The following is a 23,556-nucleotide window of genomic DNA, read 5'->3' on the forward strand; positions in this document are numbered from 1 at the left end:
GCGTTGCCACCCAGTACAGGTCATTCCCCTTGAGTTTTTTTATACGGGGGTCCAACAGGCTGGACAGCATGAAAGATGCCATCTGCACAAAGTTGGATCCAGACGTTCTCTCCATCTCCTCTTGCTCTTCCTCAGTGACGTCAGGTAAGTCCTCCTCCTCTATCCAGCCATGAACAATAACACGGGAACGTTGAGCAGCACAAGCCCCCTGCGACGCCTGTTGCAGTTGCTCTTCTGCCGCCTCCTCCTCCAGAAACACCTTCCTCATCATCCGAGTCTGACTCCTCTTCCCCACATGACTCTTCCTCCCCCCTCTGTGCTGCCGCAGGTGTTGAGGAAACATCTGGTTCTGATGAAAATTGCTCCCACAACTGTTCCTGCTGTAACTTCTACTGTTCACGCTCCTCCACAGCTTGATCCACCACTCTACGCATGGCACGCTCCAGGAAGTAAGCGTACGGAATCAAGTTGCTGATGGTGCCTTCACTGCGACTCACCAGGTTGGTCACCTCCTCAAACGGCCGCATTAGCCTGCATGCATTTCGCATCAGTGTCCAGTTGTTGGGCCACAACATCCTCATCTCCCCAGATTGTGTCCTTTTACTGTAATTGTACAGGTACTGGGTGACAGCTTTCTCCTGTTCTAGCAGGTGAGAGAACATGACCAGGGTCGAATTCCAGTGAGTCGGGCTATCACATATCAAGCATCTCACTGGCAAGTTGTTTCTCCGTTGAATGTCTGCAAAGCGTGCCATGGCTGTGTAAGATCACCTGAAATGCCCACACAACTTCCTGGCCTGCTTCAGGATGTCCTCTAAGGCTGGGTACTTTGACACAAATCTTTAAATGACTAGATTCAGCACATGTGCCATGCAGGGTACATGTGTCAGCTTTCCCCAATTCAAAGCAGATAGGAGATTGCTGCCGTTGTCACACACCACGTTGCCGATCTCCAGCTGGTGCAGGGTCAGCCACTGATCCACCTGTTTGTTAAGAGCAGCCAGGAGAGCTGCTCAAGTGTGACTCTCCACTTTGAGGCAAGTAATGTCTAAGATGGCGTGACACCGTTGTACTTGGCATGCTGCATAGGCCCTGGGGAAATGGGGCTGTGTAGCTGGAGAGGAGATTGCGGCACCAGCCAAGGAGGAGGAGGATGATGACGACAGCGAAGAGGATGTAGCAGGCGGAGAGGAGGTGGCAGGAGGCCTGCCTCTAAGCTGTGGAGGTGTCACAAGTTGGTCCGCTGCACACAGGGGCGTAGCAATAGGGGGTGCAGAGGTAGCGACCGCATCGGGGCCCTTGGGCTAGAGGGGCCCCAAAGGGCCCTCCCTCAACTACAGTATTAGCTCTTTATTGGTCCTTTGATCATAATATTCACTTCTATAGATAATTTGAATAGTGGTAATCATTAACAAACTGTTCCCTGTCCCCTTCTTGTACCTCTAACACTGTAGTTGCCATTGGCAGGTTTTGGTGCGCCGTATCAATTGTTATGTATAGAGTGCTTGGGGGGCCCCATTGTAAAACTTGCATCGGGGCCCACAGCCCCTTAGCTACGCCACTGGCTGCACAGCCACGTACTCCCTGCTTGTCAGCGGTCTCCAGGTTGACCCAATGGGCTGTGTACGTAATGCACCTGCCCTGACCGTGCATGGCAGACCAGGCATCTGTGGTCAGATGGACCCTTGACCCAATGCTGTGTGCCAGAGATGACACCACTTGCCTCTCAACTTCACGGTACAGTTTGGGTATCGCCTTTTTAGAGAAATAATTCCGGCCTGGAATCTTCCACTGCGGTGTCCCAATGGCCACAAATTTACGGAAGGTCTCAGAGTCCACCAGCTTGTATGGTAACAGCTGGCGAGCTAACAGTTCTGCCATGCCAGCTGTCAGACACCGGGCAACTGGGTGACTGGCAGAAATTGGCTTCTTCCTCTCATATATTTCCTTCACGGACACCTGGCTGCTGTGGGCAGAGGAGCAGGAACCGCTCAAGGACAGAGGCGGAATGAAAGAGGGTGGCTGTGATGGAGCAAGGGAGAAAGCGGCTGAAGATGGAAGAGGAGAAGGAGAATGGCTTTTCTTTTGTGTGCTGCTTTTGCTCAGGTGCTCTTCCCATTGCAGTTTCTCCATGTGCCTTCGTAAGGCACTTGTCCCTACGTGAGTGTTGGCCTTTCCATGGCTCAATTTTTGGAGGCAGAGACAACAGATGGCATTGCTCCGATCTGAGGCAGACACATAAAAAAATTTCCATACCGCTGAGCCCCCCTGGGGTGATGGCACTATGGTGGCATCAGCAGCTGATGTTGAAGGGCATGTTGGCTGGCTGTACATAGGTGGCGATACATGGCACTGGACACTGCCACCGCTGTTTCTGATGACGAGCTCCCCCTGCTTCTTTCAGGTACTTGTCTCCTCCTACTCCTCTCTGACTCCCCCTCTGAACTGTCCCCCTGTTCATCTCCTCTATTGGGAACATACGTGGCATCCGTATAATCGTCATCATCATAATCATCCTGCCCAGCTTCGCTTGCCTCAGACACCTCCAAAACTGCACCAACAGCAGGTACTTCATCATCCTCCTCCTCACACATTACGTCCATAGTGTCGCCTAACTCACACATATGAGGTGGTGTAACTTGCTTAGCACCTTCATCTTGTTGTAGCAGTAGTGGCTGTGAATCAGTGATTTCACCACCAAATAACTCCTATGAAGTGTCAAATGCAGCAGATGTGGTGCTTGTAGTAGCGCTGGTGGCTGCTGAAGATGAGGTGTTCTGTGTTAAATAGTCAACCACGTTCTGACAATCTTGGGAGTTGATGGCACGTGCCTTCCTCTGAGCACTGTACTTTGGGCCCGAGCCGCACAAAATCACATCAACACAACCTCGCACAGACCTGCCGGGTGGCCTTCCTCTTGGTCTGCCTCTACCTCTTCCTCTACCTGTTTTGTCAGTTTTGTCCATATTGTAGGGGGGGGGGGGGGGTGAAGTGAAAGGTATGCACTGACTTGACTAATACAATGTACAGTCACACAGGTGCAGTTAACAGGTATGCACTGAGTGGTATATCACACTGCGTGCACTCACGTAGGTAGGTGGTTGCACTAAACACAACAGGTAGGTATATGCAGTAATGAGATGGGTTCACTCAACACAACAGGTAGGTATATGCAGTGATGAGGTGGGTGCACTCAACACAACAGGTAGGTATATGCAGTGATGAGGTGGGTGCACTCAACACAACGGGTAGGTATATGCAGTGATGAGGTGGATGCACTCAACACAACAGGTAGGTATATGCAGTGATGAGGTGGATGCACTCAACACAACAGGTAGGTATATGCAGTAATGAGGTGGGTTCACTCAACACAACAGGTAGGTATATGCAGTGATGAGGTGGGTGCACTCAACACAACAGGTAGGTATATGCAGTGATGAGGTGGGTGCACTCAACACAACAGGTAGGTATATGCAGTGATGATGTGGATGCACTCAACACAACAGGTAGGTATATGCAGTGATGAGGTGGATGCACTCAACACAACAGGTAGGTATATGCAGTAATGAGGTGGGTGCACTGAACGCAACAAGTAGGTATATGCAGTGATGAGGTGGGTGCACTGAACACAACAGGTAGGTATATGCAGTGATGAAGTGGGTGCACTCAACACAACAGGTAGGTATATGCAGTGATGAGGTGGGTGCACTCAACACAACAGGTAGGTATATGCAGTGATGAGGTGGGTGCACTCAACACAACAGGTAGGTATATGCAGTGGTGAGGTGGATGCACTCAACACAACAGGTAGGTATATGCAGTGATGAGGTGGGTGCACTCAACACAACAGGTAGGTATATGCAGTAATGAGGTGGGTGCACTGAACACAACAGGTAGGTATATGCAGTGATGCGGTGGGTGCACTGAACACAACAGGTAGGTATATGCAGTGATGAGGTGGATGAACTCAACACAACAGGTAAGTATATGCAGTGATGAGGTGGGTACACTCAACACAATAGGTAGGTATATGCAGTGATGAGCTGGGTGCACTCAACACAACAGGTAGGTATATGCAGTGATGAGGTGGGTGCACTCAACACAACAGGTAGGTATATGCAGTGATGAGGTGGGTGCACTCAACACACAACAGGAAGTTAAATGCAGTGATGAGGTGGGTGCACTGAACACAACAGGTAGGTATATGCAGTGATCCAACAAGAAAATTATGTGCAATCTTGCGCTAATCACACCAGGCGTGAAAGAGTATATAATGCAACACTAGCAGCTCCCTAGTCCTGGCTGAAGGAATAACTGTGGTAGTGTAATGATTGTGGAATTCTCTCCGTGGTCAGCGCACAGGACGCGCGCTGACACTGCGGAAATCCTCCACAAGCGTATAATTTGAGAAAACCCAGCAAAAGGTGCCACGCACCTGTAGAGGGAAATTCCTGTCGGAAGATGGAGCTGTGGAGTGCAGAGGATCAGATCCTCTGCCCTGCCACAGACGCCAGATAGGAATTGTACGAAGGGAAGAACGCAGGCCAAGATAGCCCTTAAAGAAAAGGAGTAAAGCGACAGAGTGTATGTGTGTCCACCAATCTAGTCGCCACCCAGCGACGATGAACACACAACCATGAAGATCAGGTGAGAAGGCAATCGCAAGAGATGGAGATTGCTAACAGTGACACAAGACAGAATAAGCACAGAGGAGGAATGTATGTGTGTGCACCAATCTAGTCGCCAACCTGCGACGGTGGACACACAACAGAGGAAACCAAGTGAGAACGCAATCGCAAGAGAAGCGATTGCGAATGAGAATGAGCACAGGGACAGAATGTATGTGTGTGCACCAATCTAGTCGCCAACCCACGACGGTGCACACACAACAGCAGATACGAAGTAGGAACGCAATCGTGAGAGAGGCGATTGCCAGAGGTGACACAAGGCTAAAGCAAGACAGGGCACGAGAGTAGCAAAGGCACAGCAAATCATACAATGAGAAGATAAGGAAAATAACAAACACTAACTAAACGCGAACACCGCACTCATTCGCAACTGCGAACGCGTTTACAGCGCGATCTCCACACGTTAAGCGCAACAGAGACAAGCACGCCTAACTAACCCCTGCCACCCAAACTCGAAACAGAGAACGCAAGCGCTTGCTTAATGGTTACCTCACCGAGCCTACAGCAAACGTTCGTATCAGACAAGCCAGACAGACGACCGGGACACAGGATAGGAAAGATCCACTGCTCTTTCTGCCAGAGCGAGTGCGATCCAAGTAAAGCAACAGAGCTTAGCAGGATCCACTGCTCTTTCCGCCAGAGCGAGTGCGATCCAAGTTCAGGGACAGGATAGGAAAGATCCACTGCTCTTACCGGCAGAGCGAGTGCGATCCGGGTTCAGGGACAGGATCACAGATCAGAAGGATCCACAGCCGCTACCGCTAGGGGCTAGTGGGATCCAAGCAAGACAGGCAGATGAGATAGCCGGTGGCAACCGCTGCTCCAGCTATACTCCAAGAAAGCAGGTCAGAAGGATCCACAGCCGCTACCACTAGAGGCTGGTGCGATCCAAGTAAGACAGATGAAACAGAAGGGGCTACTAGTAGCAAACGCTGCACTGGTTAGCACCCACAGACAGGACGATTTCCTATCCACTACCGTTGGCAACAGGACAATCACAGCAGAGAGGCAACATAGACAAAACAGATAAGCAGGCTAACTGCACTAGAGGAGCTGCCCAGTGCAGTCCCCAGAATTACTCTAAGATAACTATAACAATCCAAAGCAAAAAGGTAGACCGCTACACTTACGTGTGTACACAGATGGGAGCAGGGAGATCAATGCCAAAAGTCCATAAATATCCAAGAACGTCCCGCTACACCAAGAGGTAGGGTGAAGTAGAAAAAATACTTTATTGTAAATCCATCTTAATCCATCACCAGTGTACAAGTAAAAAGCTCACGCGTATCGGAGCGATGTGTGGCTTCTTAATCATAGCTTGCCAAGACAGGTGTTCATACAGATTATATAGGATACAGGACCACACCCTTAAAGGTGTAAGTCTTAGCCTTAAAGGTACAAGCATCACAAAGCTAAAAGTGGAGTATACCACTATACTATATAAATATAAAACAAAATCTGCATAAAAACACAATATACGGCATCAGATTATAGCGACCTGTCATACATAACTGTAATAATAACATGTAGTATCTGGACAAAATGCATGACTATTAAACAGGGAAGGGAGGCAAGGATGGGCAAGGGAAGCAGGGGATGCAAAAAAAAAAAGGAGAAAAAAAAGGGGGGGGGGGGGAAGCAGAGGATGCAAAAAAAAAAAAAAGAAGTAGCAAACAGAGAAAGCAGGCCCAATTTATATACACATATATATGCAACACATCAATGTATTCATTTGTCATAGAATCTATCCTTCCTAGACCCAAGCAGAACAATAGAGTTAGTTTTAGTTCGGCCGACAGCGCAGGTTCGGCCTGCGACTCTTCAGACAATAGGGAAGAGAGGGTTCAGTCAGTCTTCTCTGGGGGGGGGGGGACCAGCGCGGACAGTCTGCACAGGAAACCCCTCCAGGACAGCTTACTTATTATCAGCAACCAAAGAGGAGCAATCGAAGGTACAGGGGGAAGGGGGGAGGAAGACCAGGAGGGCAGGCCGGAAGAGACGAAAGATAATCCACTCCCTTTCTAATGTTATTAATTTGTCCAATACAGTTCTCACTCAGACCCAGATCTCTCTGCTCTCTAGAGGTTTATCCTATGCACCTTCATATAATTTTGATATCTTTGATACCATGCTAGACGTCAACAAATTTGTTAGGAACTTGATGGTTAAAAAACATTTTTTAGAAAAGGACGACACGGATGGTGTGTGTGTGTGGGGGGGGGGGGGGCTGGTGGGGTGGCCGCGGGGCCCCCCTTTTAAACTATAACAATCCAACAGGGAAAGCTGACACTCCAGGAGTGTATTTAACAAACCGTTATGACCAGCAAAGCCTTCTGGTCAGCAGAAGGCTTTTATACTGCCAGCCCTCAAACGAGACAGCTGGGCAATTTGCATGTATGCAAATCCTTTAGCAAAGAAACTCTGAAAGTTGTAAGATGAAGCCCGGTCTCTTTTCCAGAGACCTGCATCTCTCAGACATAAGGAATGGTCAAACAGCTGTCTGCCTGTGCAGCCAGCTGAGCGGATCATTACAGGTAGTGGGAAGAAGAAACAAAAAGGAGCGCTCCGTAGTGCATTAAAGTTATTTATTCCTCGAACACAGGTATTAAAAAACACTTACTAGAAGACAGTAAAAGATAGGCATATCATGGGCTGGAAGCCCTGTAAGACAACCGTGGGTGGCAACCTGTTCCTCCTCTGTGGCCTGCAGTGGATGGATGTCTCAGCTGGTGGTGGACAGTGGGTGCCTTCCCTCTGGTGCCCGTGTGAAGTGACTTCACGACGCGTTTCGGCGTATCCACACGTTTGTCAAGTAAGTCACTGCTATGCACACAAGGATTTATATCTCTCTCTATGGGGGCTAAACCCGGAAATGGATGGATGACCCTGTAACCATGGGGACCGGAACAAACACTTACAGTGTCTTAATAAACATTGAAGATCAAAAAGTTTAGGAGATCTGTAAGACTATACTTACACATGGATCTAATTCTCTGCAGCCTAATGGCCCCCCTGTCACGAATTCAATGGAACTTGGCTTGTGCCGCGGTGAAGAGAACCCGTGGCGGAGGTGGATGGAGTGATTGAATATTTTGAACGTCACACATGACGTTTATTGCACAATGTGTCAGTGTGACCTGGTGGACGTGGCCATGTATTTCGCTGCGGGGATGGTCGGGCGGGGGGATCCGCAAAGTGCGCGATGATCCAGCATGCCTCAGTGGGTGTGACAGTGTGACGCACTGTGTTGGTAGCCGAAGGGGGAAGTCTCCCTCTGTCGTCAACAAAGTCCGATTGGTCATTGTGACCATATCCGGAATTCCGCCTTTGGCTCTTAGAGAGCTTGTCCGCTTGTGGCATAACGTTGCTAGGCAGCTGTGCTGTGAGGTTCACGTATGCCGCTGCCCGTCAGTCATTGTATGCAGGAGCATACAGTGCTCTCTTATTTGGTGTGGCTACCAAATCGCTGGATCACCTGGCTGGTTTAATGAACGGTGATTTAGTCAGCCGGGTGGATACTACATGTGCAATAAGAAACGCACATGATTATTATTATTATAATATTGCGACCTTCAACTAAAAATAAATTAAATTAAATAAAAAGGAAAAATAAGAAGGAGGAATAAAAATAAAATGATAAAACTAAATGCAAAATGTTAAAATATAAAACAATATGTTACAATCCTCGTATATGGTGTATGCAGTGATGAGGTGGATGCACTCAACACAACAGGTAGGTAGGTATATGCAATGATGAGGTGGGTACACTGAACAAAACAGGTAGGTATATGCAGTGATGAGGTGGGTGCACTCAACACAACAGGTAGGTATATGCAGTACTGGGTATTATAATGTGCACCTGTCACACACACAGGTAGTCACTGAATGTGCTGGGCCTGGCAGTGGCACACACAAAGTATGGATTATCAAGGCTGTCTATGTCAGTGGGACACACACAAAAAAATAGACCACAAGAACAAGATTAGCTCTCAAAAGAGCTGTTGTGGGGTGCTATTTTAGCAATAAGAATCAGCAAGGAGCACGCTAAGAAGCCTACAAGAGCCTAACTAATCTTTCCCTATGAGAGAGTCTGCAGCAGCTTTCCCTTCTCTCACTATTGCAGGCACACGAGTGAGTAAGATGGCCGGCGCTACCTGCCTTTTATAAGGCGGGGGTGGCTCCAGGAGGGAGTGTAGCCTGATTGGCTACAATGTGCCTGCTGACTGTGATGTAGAGGGTCAAAGTTGACCCTAATGGTGCACTATGGGGGCGAACCGAACTTCCGGGAAAGTTTGCGGTCCTTCACGATCGCGAACCCCGGAAGTTCGCCGGGACCCGTTCGCCGGCGAACCATTTGGGCCATCGCTAATGATAATTACTCACCTGCATTTCTTCCTAACTTGGCAATCTGCTAGTATAATGCAATCTAGTGAAATATGGAATCTTTGGATGTAAATTAGTTAAGTATTCCATTATAACCTAGGCATTTATTGTATTACTGGGTGTCCTGCTAGCTAAAGCTATTAGTTGCTGGTATCTTCAGTTTCTTAATTAGCATATACCATATATGAGATTGTATAAACGATTCATCCAACACCAATCCACTCCCAACCATACAAACATACATAGAAAAGTCTATATGACTCAGAGTGACTTGGGTTGAAATTTAGCAAGGAAAAAAAAGCAGAACCTATCTGCACCCAGGTCAAAACTCAATGAGTCAAAAATATAAAAATAATTTCATTTATTGATATGCATTAAAACATGTATATAAAAAAACATACAAATGAGGGTCTGAGTATCTGGACAGCTGAGGGAAAAACAATTGATGTTATAACATTCTAGCAATATAACTTCTTTACACATGCTGGCAGCATGTGAATCACCATTAGTTCAACAAACATGATTCATGGAGGCTATGGAAAAAAAGGGAGAGTCCTTAATGGTCATGCCAGAGTGCAGAATGATATGCAGCTAGCTTGTAGTTCCTGTCCATAAGCAGGCAACTGCAAATACTTAGAGGTGTAGAGATGCAGAAAATGATGCTCGGCTGAATTATAGTTCCTGTCTTCAAGCAGGCAACCATAAATATGCGGGATGCATATAAGAAGAACACTGATGCAGCTTGATGTGGTACTGTCCTGCAAAATTCCTATTTACAGGCTGAACAAAATGAGCAGATAGAGCAAAATAATCAGCGTTTTAAGTTCCTGTCCAAAAGCAGGCAACCACTGTATGATGGAAAGTTCAAGCCTGATGATGTCAAAAAGAGGATATATTTGTGTGCACAAGCCTGAGTATAGTTGACAACGTCAGTGGCAAGCTGACCTCTTTATTCCTGTCCAAAAGCAGGCAATAGTGTAGTAGTGATGGTAGGTTACTCTAACAAGGAAATAACATGGCAGTATCCGCATAGTGTACCACAGTATATACCATGGAGGATTCTCCTTGCATCATGAAGACATAGTAGCATCCATAGGATCAGTGCAATCAGCAGGGCTCAATATGAGTGAGAAATATATGCAGTCCCAAAGTGAGGCAAAGCAAGGCCTCAATATGCATTAGATGATATGCTTACGTTTCCTCTCCTCAGTATGAATGTCCTCCGAAAATATGTGCAAAAGGGTGCAAGATGGTGAATGACTCTAGAAGGTAGTAGAACATCCTCTCAGCTGCCCAGACCGGCGAAACCGGTAGACAAGGTCTGGGCAGCTGAGAGGATGTTCTACTACCTTCTAGAGTCATTCACCATCTTGCACCCTTTTGCACATATTTTCGGAGGACATTCATACTGAGGAGAGGAAACGTAAGCATATCATCTAATGCATATTGAGGCCTTGCTTTGCCTCACTTTGGGACTGCATATATTTCTCACTCATATTGAGCCCTGCTGATTGCACTGATCCTATGGATGCTACTATGTCTTCATGATGCAAGGAGAATCCTCCATGGTATATACTGTGGTACACTATGCGGATACTGCCATGTTATTTCCTTGTTAGAGTAACCTACCATCACTACTACACTATTGCCTGCTTTTGGACAGGAATAAAGAGGTCAGCTTGCCACTGACGTTGTCAACTATACTCAGGCTTGTGCACACAAATATATCCTCTTTTTGACATCATCAGGCTTGAACTTTCCATCATACAGTGGTTGCCTGCTTTTGGACAGGAACTTAAAACGCTGATTATTTTGCTCTATCTGCTCATTTTGTTCAGCCTGTAAATAGGAATTTTGCAGGACAGTACCACATCAAGCTGCATCAGTGTTCTTCTTATATGCATCCCACATATTTATGGTTGCCTGCTTGAAGACAGGAACTATAATTCAGCCGAGCATCATTTTCTGCATCTCTACACCTCTAAGTATTTGCAGTTGCCTGCTTATGGACAGGAACTACAAGCTAGCTGCATATCATTCTGCACTCTGGCATGACCATTAAGGACTCTCCCTTTTTTTCCATAGCCTCCATGAATCATGTTTGTTGAACTAATGGTGATTCACATGCTGCCAGCATGTGTAAAGAAGTTATATTGCTAGAATGTTATAACATCAATTGTTTTTCCCTCAGCTGTCCAGATACTCAGACCCTCATTTGTATGTTTTTTTATATACATGTTTTAATGCATATCAATAAATGAAATTATTTTTATATTTTTGACTCATTGAGTTTTGACCTGGGTGCAGATAGGTTCTGCTTTTTTTTCCTTACCATATATGAGCCTGTAAATACTGCAAATATGCCAGTGTGTTCACTGAGTCAGGTATTATGCTTTCTGGAAAGGTGCATACAGATTCCTAACCACTGCAGCAAGTAGGGTTCAGGGCAAAGTGCTGTACAAACATGTCACTAGGCTATAGCCTAGCCACTCATTCTGTTGCCATGAAATGGGGCAAGATGAAGGTGAAACAATGTGCTCAGCCAGGTTGAGGGGCTTGTTTTGTGGAAATTATAGTAGATATTAGGCACTGAAATCATTTTAGACCAATGGAAGGAGTAATGGATTTCAATAGTCCAAGCTTTCAAGATTAATGGGTGGATAGGATGGTCACTTTTTTTTCTCTCCAAAGAAGATCCATGACCCAGCAAGAGGTATATGGCCAGAGAAATCCCTTCTTCAACATCTTGCTAAATAAGTCCTGAAATTGATGATGAGTTTCAGGAATTAGGCCAATGATTGAAGATTAGAGAGTAGAAATCAGTTTTGAGAGGAAGTTATGTAGATTTTAGGTTCTCAGCACCTGGTACATGTAGTTGTGCACATGTAGTTGTGCTTGGGAACCATGTGACCATTACACAGTCAAACCCTTACAGTAAGTTTAGAAAAAAAAAAGTCATACTGTACATACTAATGAAGTATTATTAGTTAATTTCAACATCAAGTAATATAAGAAAGCATGTATACCCCTGCCATCTATATATGTGTCAGGGATACATGAAATGATGTTAGTGACGGTAAGGGGGACTTGGCCAACTCAGTCATTAAAATAGAGGTACGGTACATGTTTTGAATGTTGAGAAACACTGCAGTAGTCTATACTGATAGGAAAAAGATACCTTTGAGAAAAACAGGTATCACAGTCTTGAAGCTATGGTATATGCAGAATGATCAGAAATAAAGAGGGAATTATATAAATCTGGAGGTACTCTACTCTTTATGGATATGGGGAATAGACACTAGTAGAAGACAAGCTTTCTCAATGATATTACTAGATTTAATGATGAAACTGACAGCAAAATATGCACTGAGAGTTACTAAGGTTTATCACAGAATAGTAAATGAGGCTGTTGGCCTGGTTAATCCCCCACCGCAAACCTTGGAGTCAATAGTAGCAAGTACTTTAACCACTTCAGGACCTCAGGCTTACATCCCCCTAGTGACCAGGCTATTTTTCATTACATAGGGCTGTGTAGCTTTTGGTAGAGTGCTGCACAGCCTTACAACTCAGCACACAAATTATTTTTACCTCCATTTAGTGTCCTCAATAGGACACTGTGTCGGAGGTCTCTGATCGCTGCTGCTGCTGCTTGTTTTTTTTTGTTATTAGCAGCAAAAGGAAGGCTTTGACCTCCCTCCAAACCCCCTGTGCCATCCTAATCTCCATAGGATATTGATTGGCACTGCTCCCCGCCTCTCATAGGCATCAGCCTATGAGAGGCCACACAGATCCAGCTGCTATGAGGGACAGCCGAGTGTCCCTCGTATAGCGCTGCAGGAGATAGCAGCGCTGTACAATTGTAAACAAATAGGAATTCTTTGCCCTGTCAGCCCTAAACAGCCTGCTAGCCGCTGATCACGGAGCAGAGCCAGCAGGGAATGATCGTGCATGCGCGCATGCTTTCCCTGACAAACTGCAGCTCCAGGACTTGACGCCAAACGGTGTTAGGCAGTCCTGGGGTTGCCGCCGTGGTCACGCCCCTTGGTGTGATGCAGTCGTTAGGTAGTTAATCATACTTTATGGGCCGTGCAACTGGTGTTTTCAGTAGCTGGCATTCCAAAACGTATCTAAGCATTAGTAGCAGGACTAAGAAATGTATTCTGCAACTGGCTTCTTTCTTAGTTGTAGGCTACTTAATACTTTTTTAGCTAATGGGGAGCAACAAAGATTATGAATAGAGCAGCTCCATAGCTTTAAAGATGGTGGTGTTGTTGGAAAGGTGTTGAAAGGCACAGGCCTGAGGTTCCAGTTTTAGAAGTGAAATGATCATGCGTACCTTCATTTTTAAATTAAAATAAAAAAGAAAGCATTCTAGGAAGGGAAAACCAGACGAGGAAGGCACTTCAATAAAGTCTGAACTTAGTTCAATCCACTGAAAACTAATTATGCAGAGGAATATTGGTTTTAAAGGGAAGTAAATCTGTGGCTGAGGGAACAAATAAAGGGAGATGTGATATTTTCAGTGTATGTGTAGTGTGTGTGTGGGGGAGATCTAGCTGGGCGAAAGATGGTGTGTCTGTACATGAGTGTGTGGATCCATGAGTGTAGGCCACCAGGGAGCCACCAAGAAGCCTCACCCTCCCATCATCTCTGTAATGCCTAGTACATACAGTGCAATTTTCCCGACGGGTCAATCAATTAATTACCAACTGTCAGGTATAGCAGTATTACCTCACCAGCGGAGAGTGCTGCGGCCGCTGCTTCCGCATCGGACGTCACCCCGGCGGCCGCATCCTCTCAGACATCTTGCACAGCCCCTGGCAGGACAGGTCTCTCCTCTGCACATCAGATTAGGTCAACACACTCGTGGGCGGGGCGGCAGGAACTATATAATCAGAGGAGACGGGTCAGCTGATCTTGCGGTCAGCTGACACCAGCCTGCCAATCACACGCGGCTGATTGGTTCAGCCCTCTGGGCGGGCGGCTTGAATTTGCTTCTGTATTTAAGCTGGGAGATGTCATTTGCTCATTGTCTGTTGTTGCGAATACTTCGTGTTAGCGCTCAGACCTTTGATAGCTGTAATCAGTAGTGAAAAACAAACCAATTTATCTGTGTATGACTCTTTGCCTGCTCTGACTATTCTTTCTGCCTTGTGATTCTGTACCTCTGCCCATCTGATCTTGTTGCCGACTTTTGCTTGAACTTCACTCTGATTCTGCTTGTCGATTCTGTACCTTATCTGCCCGTCTGTTGCCTACCTGATCTGTCTGACTATTCTATCTCACCAGTGGGCCCTCACCACTGGTGAGGTTACTGCTGTGGTTCTATCTGTAACCTCCATCGCCACTGGTGAGGTTACCGCTGAGAATCTATCAGAAACGTACTGTTTGCACCAATCACTACACTTTGTGCAATAAAGCTAGTGACTTTTGTCACATCTTACACGCCATTTGCTTACTATATCTGTATTGTTGGTGATTCTGCAGATATGCATATAATCAGATATAGTATCTGTATGATTGGTGATACTGCAGATCACCACATAATTAGAAATCTGTTATCCTGCTGACACTAATTGTTACATCAACATGTACAATTTGCTCCCAATCAAGAAAGGGATTGGTTTTGTGAAGTACACAGTGGTGTATCTAGAGGAGTGCAGGCATAGCTAGTGCCATGGGTCCGACAGCGCCATGGGTGCTTTGCCTGCCCCGTGCTACAACGCCAAGCCTGCCCCATGCCTCACCCTCAATCAGACCTCCAATCAGATTAATTATGTTATCTGGGGAACATGGCTACTTAATGCATGTATACAGGGACAGGGTGCACTTGGCTATTTAATTATTTTATCTCAAGGCACCTGGCTATTTAATTTTTTTTATCATGAGGTACCTAGCTATTTTATCTGGAGGTGTGTGACTTCTGAATTATTTTATCTGGATGCTCTTGACTACTCAATATTTTTATTTGGGGGGCATGTGACTACTTGATGAATTATCTGGAAGCACGTGACACTGACTACTTGGTTCTTTTATCTAGAGGCATGACATTTTTTTAATCATAATATATATATATATATATATATATATATATATATATATATATATATATATATATATATATATAATCTGGAATTATGTGACAACTTAATTCTTGTATCTGGAAGCATTTGGCAATTTAATATTTATTTAATTGTGAGGCACAGCACATGACTAATATATAGGGGATCATGGCTTTTCAATTTATGTGCCTGGAGGCATATTAAACTCTGGTATTTGGGTCATCCAGCTGCCTAACTCTGGTATCTAGGGAAAGCACAATTGTCGTGCAACAGTACTGCGGCCTACAGACAAAAGTTCAACTGCCTCTCTTGCAGAATAGAGTTGTGGTTGTGATCCAGGGATTGTATCAGATTGCCATCGGGATGGATTCCCCCCCCCTTTGGCCCAAATAGGACTGTGAGGGCGCAGGCTAATTTTGTACCTAATATTCTGGTTAAACTCGATGGATGTATATCTTGTTTCAACCCAAAATAACTATGTAAATATGTATTGCTTGTTGCACTGAGATATTTCAACTTGCCGCAACATCCTTTCACCAATAAACAGTGAGGGAGGGGAAAAAGAGTGGGCAAAATGAATTGGTCTTCCTGGGGCCCTGTAGGTCTTAGTCTCTTTCTGGTGCTCAAACAAATTAGCAGTAATTGTGAGGGGAAAGGTTAGTATTGGGAGTGGAGAGGAGGAAGGCCAGTATTAGGAGTCAAGAGGAGGACCAGAGTGGGAGATTGGAGAGTTAGGTGTTAAAAGAGGGGAAGGTTAGTGTTAGAATAGAGTACCGAGAAGAGAGATTTCCAAAAAAGTCACTTCGCAATATCCCAAGCCAAAAAACACAGGCGACCATGGCAAACGTACGCGAGTAAAGATGCTGTTTTTAGAGGACACATTTTCAGTGTTTACCACGGTTTTAATAAAATGTATTGGAAAAGTGATTCCCAATTATATAACTTGTTTCTTACAACTCTTGGATCCACATATGAATCGCAGAAACATGTTTGTGATTTTAAACACAGGACAATGGATCAATTGTTCAGTTCTTTATAGCCTTCCATCCAAGGCTCTACGCTAAACAAAGCAGCAAACTATGTTATGTATCATTGTAACAAATTGTCTTAGAACCTTAAATAACAAAGATAAAACATTTGATTGATCGAGACTGCAACTCGTGGTGAGAAGTCAACAAAACTACTAAGAAGCAAAGCTTTAGACCTTCATGGATAGGTGAAAAGACCTTCTTCTCTTTGTTTGGTGGTTGTTTGCACAATAAAGATTGACATCAATTGTTTGTGCATTCTTCATGTATGTCTCTCTCTCAAATAGGTTAAGAGATCCATTACATTAATGTGTCCTCTTTTCTCTGCACTTGAATATGATGATTGAAAGCAAGCAGGATGGTATTTAAAGTGACATTCCACTTTTAATAAAAATTGCTACAAAATCAGTGCTTTGCAAGATGTTTTGTAATTTCATGTTACTAAATGTATCTTTCCATCTAGGTGTGCAGCTATCTATGAATGAAGCTGTTATTGCACTTCTTAGCAAACATGGAATCTGTACTCTCTCAACAGTGTAGACTACCTACAAATAGTGATGATCGTTTTGTGCTAATTGCGATTTCACAAAATTTTGCATAATTTAACATAAAAAATTATTTTTTCATAATTACGATCATTTTTGTGAAGGCATTTTTGTAATTACGTAAATGTTCATAATTACGGTTATTTTTCGAGAAGAATTTTCATGTTAAACACAAAATTACGATTATGTGCTACGCGCAATTTTGTGCAAAAAATAAAATTACAATTTTGTGTAAAATTACAATTTCCATAATTTTTCTAATACTGCTAATTTACGGATTTATGAATGAAATGCAAAATTGCGATTTAACCCACAATTGTGACATGAAATTACGAATTTATGAAATGCGAACTTTCTGATAAGTACGAATTATGATTTGATGTAATAATTGCAAATTTCGTGCTGTAATTACAAAAACTTGTAACTTCAGCTCATCACTTCTTACAAACCTCCAACCTTCTTGCACGAGCAATTAGCATTTTAACCACTTCTCTACCACAGGTTTTTTCCCCCTTCAAAAGCACTTTCCATTCATTCGGTAATAACTTTATCGCTAATTATCACACTGAAATGGTCTATATATTATTTTTTGCGGGACAAACTAGGCTTTCTTTGGGCAGTAGTTTATGATAAGAATTAAATTATTTTATATGCATTTGACAGGAAAGAAGAAGAAAAATGAAAAAAATCACCATTTCTCAGCTTTCAGCTATCGTAGTTTAAAAATAAAATGTGCTATTGTAGATAAAACTGACACATTTTATTTGCCCATTTGTCCTGGTTATTACAGTGTTTAAATTGTGTCCCTAGTATCATGTATGGCAATAATATTTTATTTTGGGTTAGGGGTAAAGGAGTTAAAAAAAATTATAAAAAAGCACTTAATTTTTCTATGGTAAGTGTATAATGGTGTATTTGGAAGTAGTTTTACTTTTTGGCCACAAGATGGTGATATACTAACTATGTTTTTTAAAAATAGAAAACAGAACCAAGTGCATGTGTTTGCAGGTGTTTATAAACAAGGACGTAAAAAAGTGTGGCAAAAGTCGCTAAGTGGTTAAAGTGCAAATTTCTTACCCATATTCCAAACCTGGTCTAATCCATGAACTGAGAGAATATATGGACATGTTCAGTCCCATTCCCACTGTAGCCAGCATACATCTCCTGCATTTGGTGTGATGCGAGAAAGCATCCGAATCCCTCTAGCCCTGCCATGCATGGCTATAGGGGTTCACATGTGTGATCAGGGCCAGGCCGTCCATAAGGCAGGGTGAGGCGGGTTCCTCAGATGGCAAAGTCTGGGGGGGGAGCGGCATCCACCTGGCCATGGGGGGCCACTGAGCTGGAGAGGGTAGCAGGCAGGATATTGGGCACAGTGGCGGGGAGGGGAGTCAGACCGCCTGCTACCTGATTATACTATGCTGCTTAGGGTTGCTCGGAATTGCAAATCCGTGTACCGCGGTAAATTCCGCATACCGCCGCTCCGGAATTCCGTTACCGGGTCATTCCGCGGTATTCCGGATGGTTTCCGCGGTATTCCGGAGGGTTTCCACGGTATTCCGGAATTTTCCGAGTGTATGTTTCCGTATTTTTATTACGGACTTCCGTAAATTACGTTAGCGTTGTTCATTCCGTCTTTTTGCTCATTGAATAAAGTTTTTGTGTATGGTTTAAATTTGTGATAACAGCGTGCTTTCGTCAGTTTCCGCCCATTTTTCCGGAATTCCGTTTTTTTTTTCAATGATACACTGGGGGGCGGATCCCTGGAGGAATTCCGTGGTCTGCTCACTTCCAGGAACTTGTTGTGGAGTCTGGTGAGGCAGAGAGACCTGGAGGAGCAGATTGCACCTGCTATTGAGGTAAGTGAATAATATGTACATATATTTGTTTACATAGATGTTTATTATGTTTAATGATGAATGCAATTATTCCTTTTTTTTAGGTTAGAAAAACAAGTTACCATATTTGTGTGTTTGACACTGACCTGTCAGTCATTTGATTAGGAATAGGATAGCATCATGTTGCATTTGATGGAGATTTGTGGCATGCACTTTCTGTGCATGAAGTTACCTTCGTGGGCATGTAGCGCGGTTTTTATTCCAGACCACATGGTGGAGGAGGGCCAGTGTTAGGAGTTGGACCCAGGAATCTAAATTGGGTTGCAAGGGTTAGTGCTGCTGATGGGCATTATGGGGTTAATGTATGACTTGCATGACTTTGCACGTGTTCAATTTCATTTGTATGCTATTTTGTCGGGTATGCTGAAATGTTGGAACAAAGTGCAGACTGATTAGTCGCAGCTGTGCCCACAAAGTGCAGTCTGATTGGTCGCAGATGTGCCCACAAAGTAAAGTCCGATTGGTCGCAGATGTGTCCATAAAGTGCATTCTGATTGGTCGCAGCTGTGCCCACAAAGTGCAGTCTGATTGGTCGCAGCTGTGCCCACAAAGTGCAGTCAGATTGGTCGCAGCTGTGCCCAGAAAGTGCAGTCTGATTGGTCGCAGATGTGCCCAGAAAGTGCAGTCTGATTGGTCGCAGATGTGTCCACAAAGTGCAGTTTGATTGGTTGCAGATGTGCCACAAAGTGCAGTCTGATTGGTCGCAGATGTGTCCACAAAGTGCAGTCTGATTGGTTGCAGCTTTGCCCACTAAGTGCAGTCTGATTGGTCGCAGCTGTGCCCACTAAGTGCAGTCTGATTGGTCGCAGATGTGGCCACAAATTGCAGTCTTATTGTTCGCAGAAGTGTCCACAAAGTGCAGTCAGATTGGTCGCAGCTGTGCCCAGAAAGTGCAGTCTGATTGGTCGCAGATGTGCCCAGAAAGTGCAGTCTGATTGGTCGCAGATGTGTCCACAAAGTGCAGTTTGATTGGTTGCAGATGTGCCACAAAGTGCAGTCTGATTGGTCGCAGATGTGTCCACAAAGTGCAGTCTGATTGGTCGCAGCTGTGCCCAGAAAGTGCAGTCTGATTGGTCGCAGCTGTGCCCAGAAAGTGCAGTCTGATTGGTTGCAGAGGTGTCCACAAAGTGCATTCTGATTGGTCGCAGATGTGTCCACAAAGTGCATTCTGATTGGTCGCAGATCTGGCCACAAAGTGCAGTCTTATTGTTCGCAGCTTTGCCCACTAAGTGCAGTCTGATTGTTCGCAGCTGTGTCCACAAAGTGCAGTCTGATTGGTCACAGCTGTGCCCAGAAAGTGCAGTCTGATTGGTCGCAGATGTGTCCACAAAGTGCAGTTTGATTGGTTGCAGATGTGCCACAAAGTGCAGTCTGATTGGTCGCAGATGTGTCCACAAAGTGCAGTCTGATTGGTTGCAGCTTTGCCCACTAAGTGCAGTCTGATTGGTCGCAGCTGTGCCCACTAAGTGCAGTCTGATTGGTCGCAGATGTGGCCACAAATTGCAGTCTTATTGTTCGCAGAAGTGTCCACAAAGTGCAGTCAGATTGGTCGCAGCTGTGCCCAGAAAGTGCAGTCTGATTGGTCGCAGATGTGCCCAGAAAGTGCAGTCTGATTGGTCGCAGATGTGTCCACAAAGTGCAGTTTGATTGGTTGCAGATGTGCCACAAAGTGCAGTCTGATTGGTCGCAGATGTGTGCACAAAGTGCAGTCTGATTGGTCGCAGCTGTGCCCAGAAAGTGCAGTCTGATTGGTCGCAGCTGTGCCCAGAAAGTGCAGTCTGATTGGTCGCAGAGGTGTCCACAAAGTGCATTCTGATTGGTCGCAGATGTGTCCACAAAGTGCATTCTGATTGGTCGCAGATCTGGCCACAAAGTGCAGTCTTATTGTTCGCAGCTTTGCCCACTAAGTGCAGTCTGATTGTTCGCAGCTGTGTCCACAAAGTGCAGTCTGATTGGTCACAGCTGTGCCCAGAAAGTGCAGTCTGATTGGTCGCAGATGTGTCCACAAAGTGCAGTTTGATTGGTTGCAGATGTGCCACAAAGTGCAGTCTGATTGGTCGCAGATGTGGCCACAAATTGCAGTCTTATTGTTCGCAGAAGTGTCCACAAAGTGCAGTCAGATTGGTCGCAGCTGTGCCCAGAAAGTGCAGTCTGATTGGTCGCAGATGTGCCCAGAAAGTGCAGTCTGATTGGTCGCAGATGTGTCCACAAAGTGCAGTTTGATTGGTTGCAGATGTGCCACAAAGTGCAGTCTGATTGGTCGCAGATGTGTCCACAAAGTGCAGTCTGATTGGTCGCAGCTTTGCCCACTAAGTGCAGTCTGATTGGTCGCAGCTGTGCCCACTAAGTGCAGTCTGATTGGTCGCAGATGTGGCCACAAATTGCAGTCTTATTGTTCGCAGAAGTGTCCACAAAGTGCAGTCAGATTGGTCGCAGCTGTGCCCAGAAAGTGCAGTCTGATTGGTCGCAGATGTGCCCAGAAAGTGCAGTCTGATTGGTCGCAGATGTGTCCACAAAGTGCAGTTTGATTGGTTGCAGATGTGCCACAAAGTGCAGTCTGATTGGTCGCAGATGTGTCCACAAAGTGCAGTCTGATTGGTCGCAGCTTTGCCCACTAAGTGCAGTCTGATTGGTCGCAGCTGTGCCCACTAAGTGCAGTCTGATTGGTCGCAGATGTGGCCACAAATTGCAGTCTTATTGTTCGCAGAAGTGTCCACAAAGTGCAGTCAGATTGGTCGCAGCTGTGCCCAGAAAGTGCAGTCTGATTGGTCACAGATGTGCCCAGAAAGTGCAGTCTGATTGGTCGCAGATGTGTCCACAAAGTGCATTTTGATTGGTTGCAGATGTGCCACAAAGTGCAGTCTGATTGGTCGCAGATGTGCCCAGAAAGTGCAGTCTGATTGGTCGCAGCTGTGCCCAGAAAGTGCAGTCTGATTGGTTGCAGAGGTGTCCACAAAGTGCATTCTGATTGGTCGCAGATGTGTCCACAAAGTGCATTCTGATTGGTCGCAGATCTGGCCACAAAGTGCAGTCTTATTGTTCGCAGCTTTGCCCACTAAGTGCAGTCTGATTGTTCGCAGCTGTGTCCACAAAGTGCAGTCTGATTGGTCGCAGATGTGTCCACAAAGTGCAGTTTGATTGGTTGCAGATGTGCCACAAAGTGCAGTCTGATTGGTCGCAGATGTGGCCACAAAGTGCAGTCTGATTGGTAGCAGATGTGCCCTAGATTGTCCACGCTCCTCCTATGCAGCGTGGACAATCCAGAACGCCGCACGCTGCCAGCTCCAGATGACACCAACACTCTCTCCGTGTTCCCAGAGGCGGAAGCAGCGCTGTCTTCCGCCAAAATGGTAATTTTCTTATTCATTACTGCTCCCTAGCAAGTACATCAGGAATTTCTAGCACTTCAGAAGTATATGAAAGTATTAGATATCCACTTCCGTATTACTATTAATCAGATGATTTGTAACTAGATAGCCATTTACACAATAGTCATTGTACAGAGTATATAACGCTATGTCGCTGTGTTTGCCTCAAAACAGCAAACTCATTGCAATTATACATGTTTTGATCATAAATAATTTCTCGTATGTGAAAAAATATATTTGATATTTTGCAATGTTATTATTCATAGAGTTGTACGAACATGGCAGATGCTGCTGAAGCCGGTGGGAGTGGTGGTGGTGATGGTGATGGTGGGAGGAGCAGGACGTCAGCCTCTGCTGCCTCCTCTGCACGCCTGCGGAAGCGGGAAAAGAATTTGATTATTAAAGTAAGTTTATTTATTTTTTTCTTCACTGTATTAATCCATGACTTTCAATTTATTTTGCTTGACTGTGTAATGCATGCTGCATCTGTAGCTACTTTAATAGTACCATGAAGCTTTGCAATTGAAGGGCTTAATGTTCAGACTACACAACTGTACGCCCCATACACACACTCAAGTCAACACTCAACAGCGGTCTGTAAAGGCCGCCGGGCGGATTGCTCAGAACCTCAGAAAGAGCCTTATCAGTCAGCCGACAGCCTGTAGACACGTCGGACTGTCCACGGAAAATCTGACCAGCGGGAGGTGACTACAGACCCGTCGTTGCCTCCCGTGTAGCGTTTGTACTGGCCTTTAGGCTCTCATAACTTTGATTTCGATTAACTTACTGAAAATCTACTTCTATTGTTCAAGGAGTTGATAAGACTGCTGATGATAAGTCAATTGAACATTAAATTGACTTTTCATCAGTCTTATCATATGTTAGTACAATAGCAAGCGATGTAGGTATTGTAAAGGTTACTTTTAGCGGATCATTAATTTTGTTGTTGTTTTTTTTTTTTCAGACAATGTTACGAGGGGCCTACGATAAGAGGAAGAGGGAGGAGAAGAGGGCTATTCTGGACCAGCTACAGCGGGACCTTGAGACCCGATACCACCGCACATGGTCGGTCAAGAAGATCCAGACCATGTGGAGCGACTTCAAGTCGAAGACACCATGTGCGGTGAGGAGAATTAAAGACCAGCTTCGGGAATGTAAGTAAATAATGTGTTTTTCATATATGTAGCGTGATGTGTACGTGTTTTCAACCTTGGAAATCCTTACGATTTTCATGTCTAACAAATTGTCTCTCCTATTGGGTATGTAACTCACAATTTTAAAAACAATCTCACATTCTTTTTTAGTGGATCGGTCTCAGGCACGCAGGCGGGCCCGTTCCGCCTCTGCTCCTCCCTCTTCCCGCAATATTGTGGACCCCACTCAGGAGGATCCTGCTGCTGCCTCCCCCCCTGCTGATGATGAGGCTGGACCCAGCACCAGCCAAAGGCCCCGTAGCAGCCGGCAGCGTGGGCGAAGGCGCTGCCGGCAGCGTGGGCGAAGGCGCTCCCGGAGCCGATCTGTGGCATGTAAGTATTTTTTTAACAAAGTTGCAACATTAATCAGATGACAGTGCTACGTCTCTTA

General features: G+C 45.2%; 2 protein-coding genes across 4 annotated transcripts in view; both read left to right on the top strand.

Moving 5' to 3' along the window:
- The window catches only part of LOC137504293 (hematopoietic prostaglandin D synthase-like), a 277,276-nt gene that overhangs the window by 71,605 nt on the left and 182,115 nt on the right, over positions 1–23,556 (top strand). The gene's annotated exons all lie outside the window — the stretch shown is intronic.
- LOC137571099 (probable ATP-dependent RNA helicase DDX46) overlaps positions 1–23,556 on the top strand; it is a 57,959-nt gene that overhangs the window by 28,377 nt on the left and 6,026 nt on the right. Inside the window, exons 2-4 of the mRNA XM_068279825.1 lie at positions 22,239–22,376; positions 22,937–23,126; positions 23,277–23,498. Of these exons, the coding sequence (XP_068135926.1) occupies positions 22,239–22,376; positions 22,937–23,126; positions 23,277–23,498 (550 nt within the window). The remainder of the gene's footprint in view (positions 1–22,238; positions 22,377–22,936; positions 23,127–23,276; positions 23,499–23,556) is intronic.

The sequence above is a fragment of the Hyperolius riggenbachi genome, chromosome 1 (assembly GCF_040937935.1).
Source record: "Hyperolius riggenbachi isolate aHypRig1 chromosome 1, aHypRig1.pri, whole genome shotgun sequence".
Classification (NCBI taxonomy): domain Eukaryota; kingdom Metazoa; phylum Chordata; class Amphibia; order Anura; family Hyperoliidae; genus Hyperolius; species Hyperolius riggenbachi.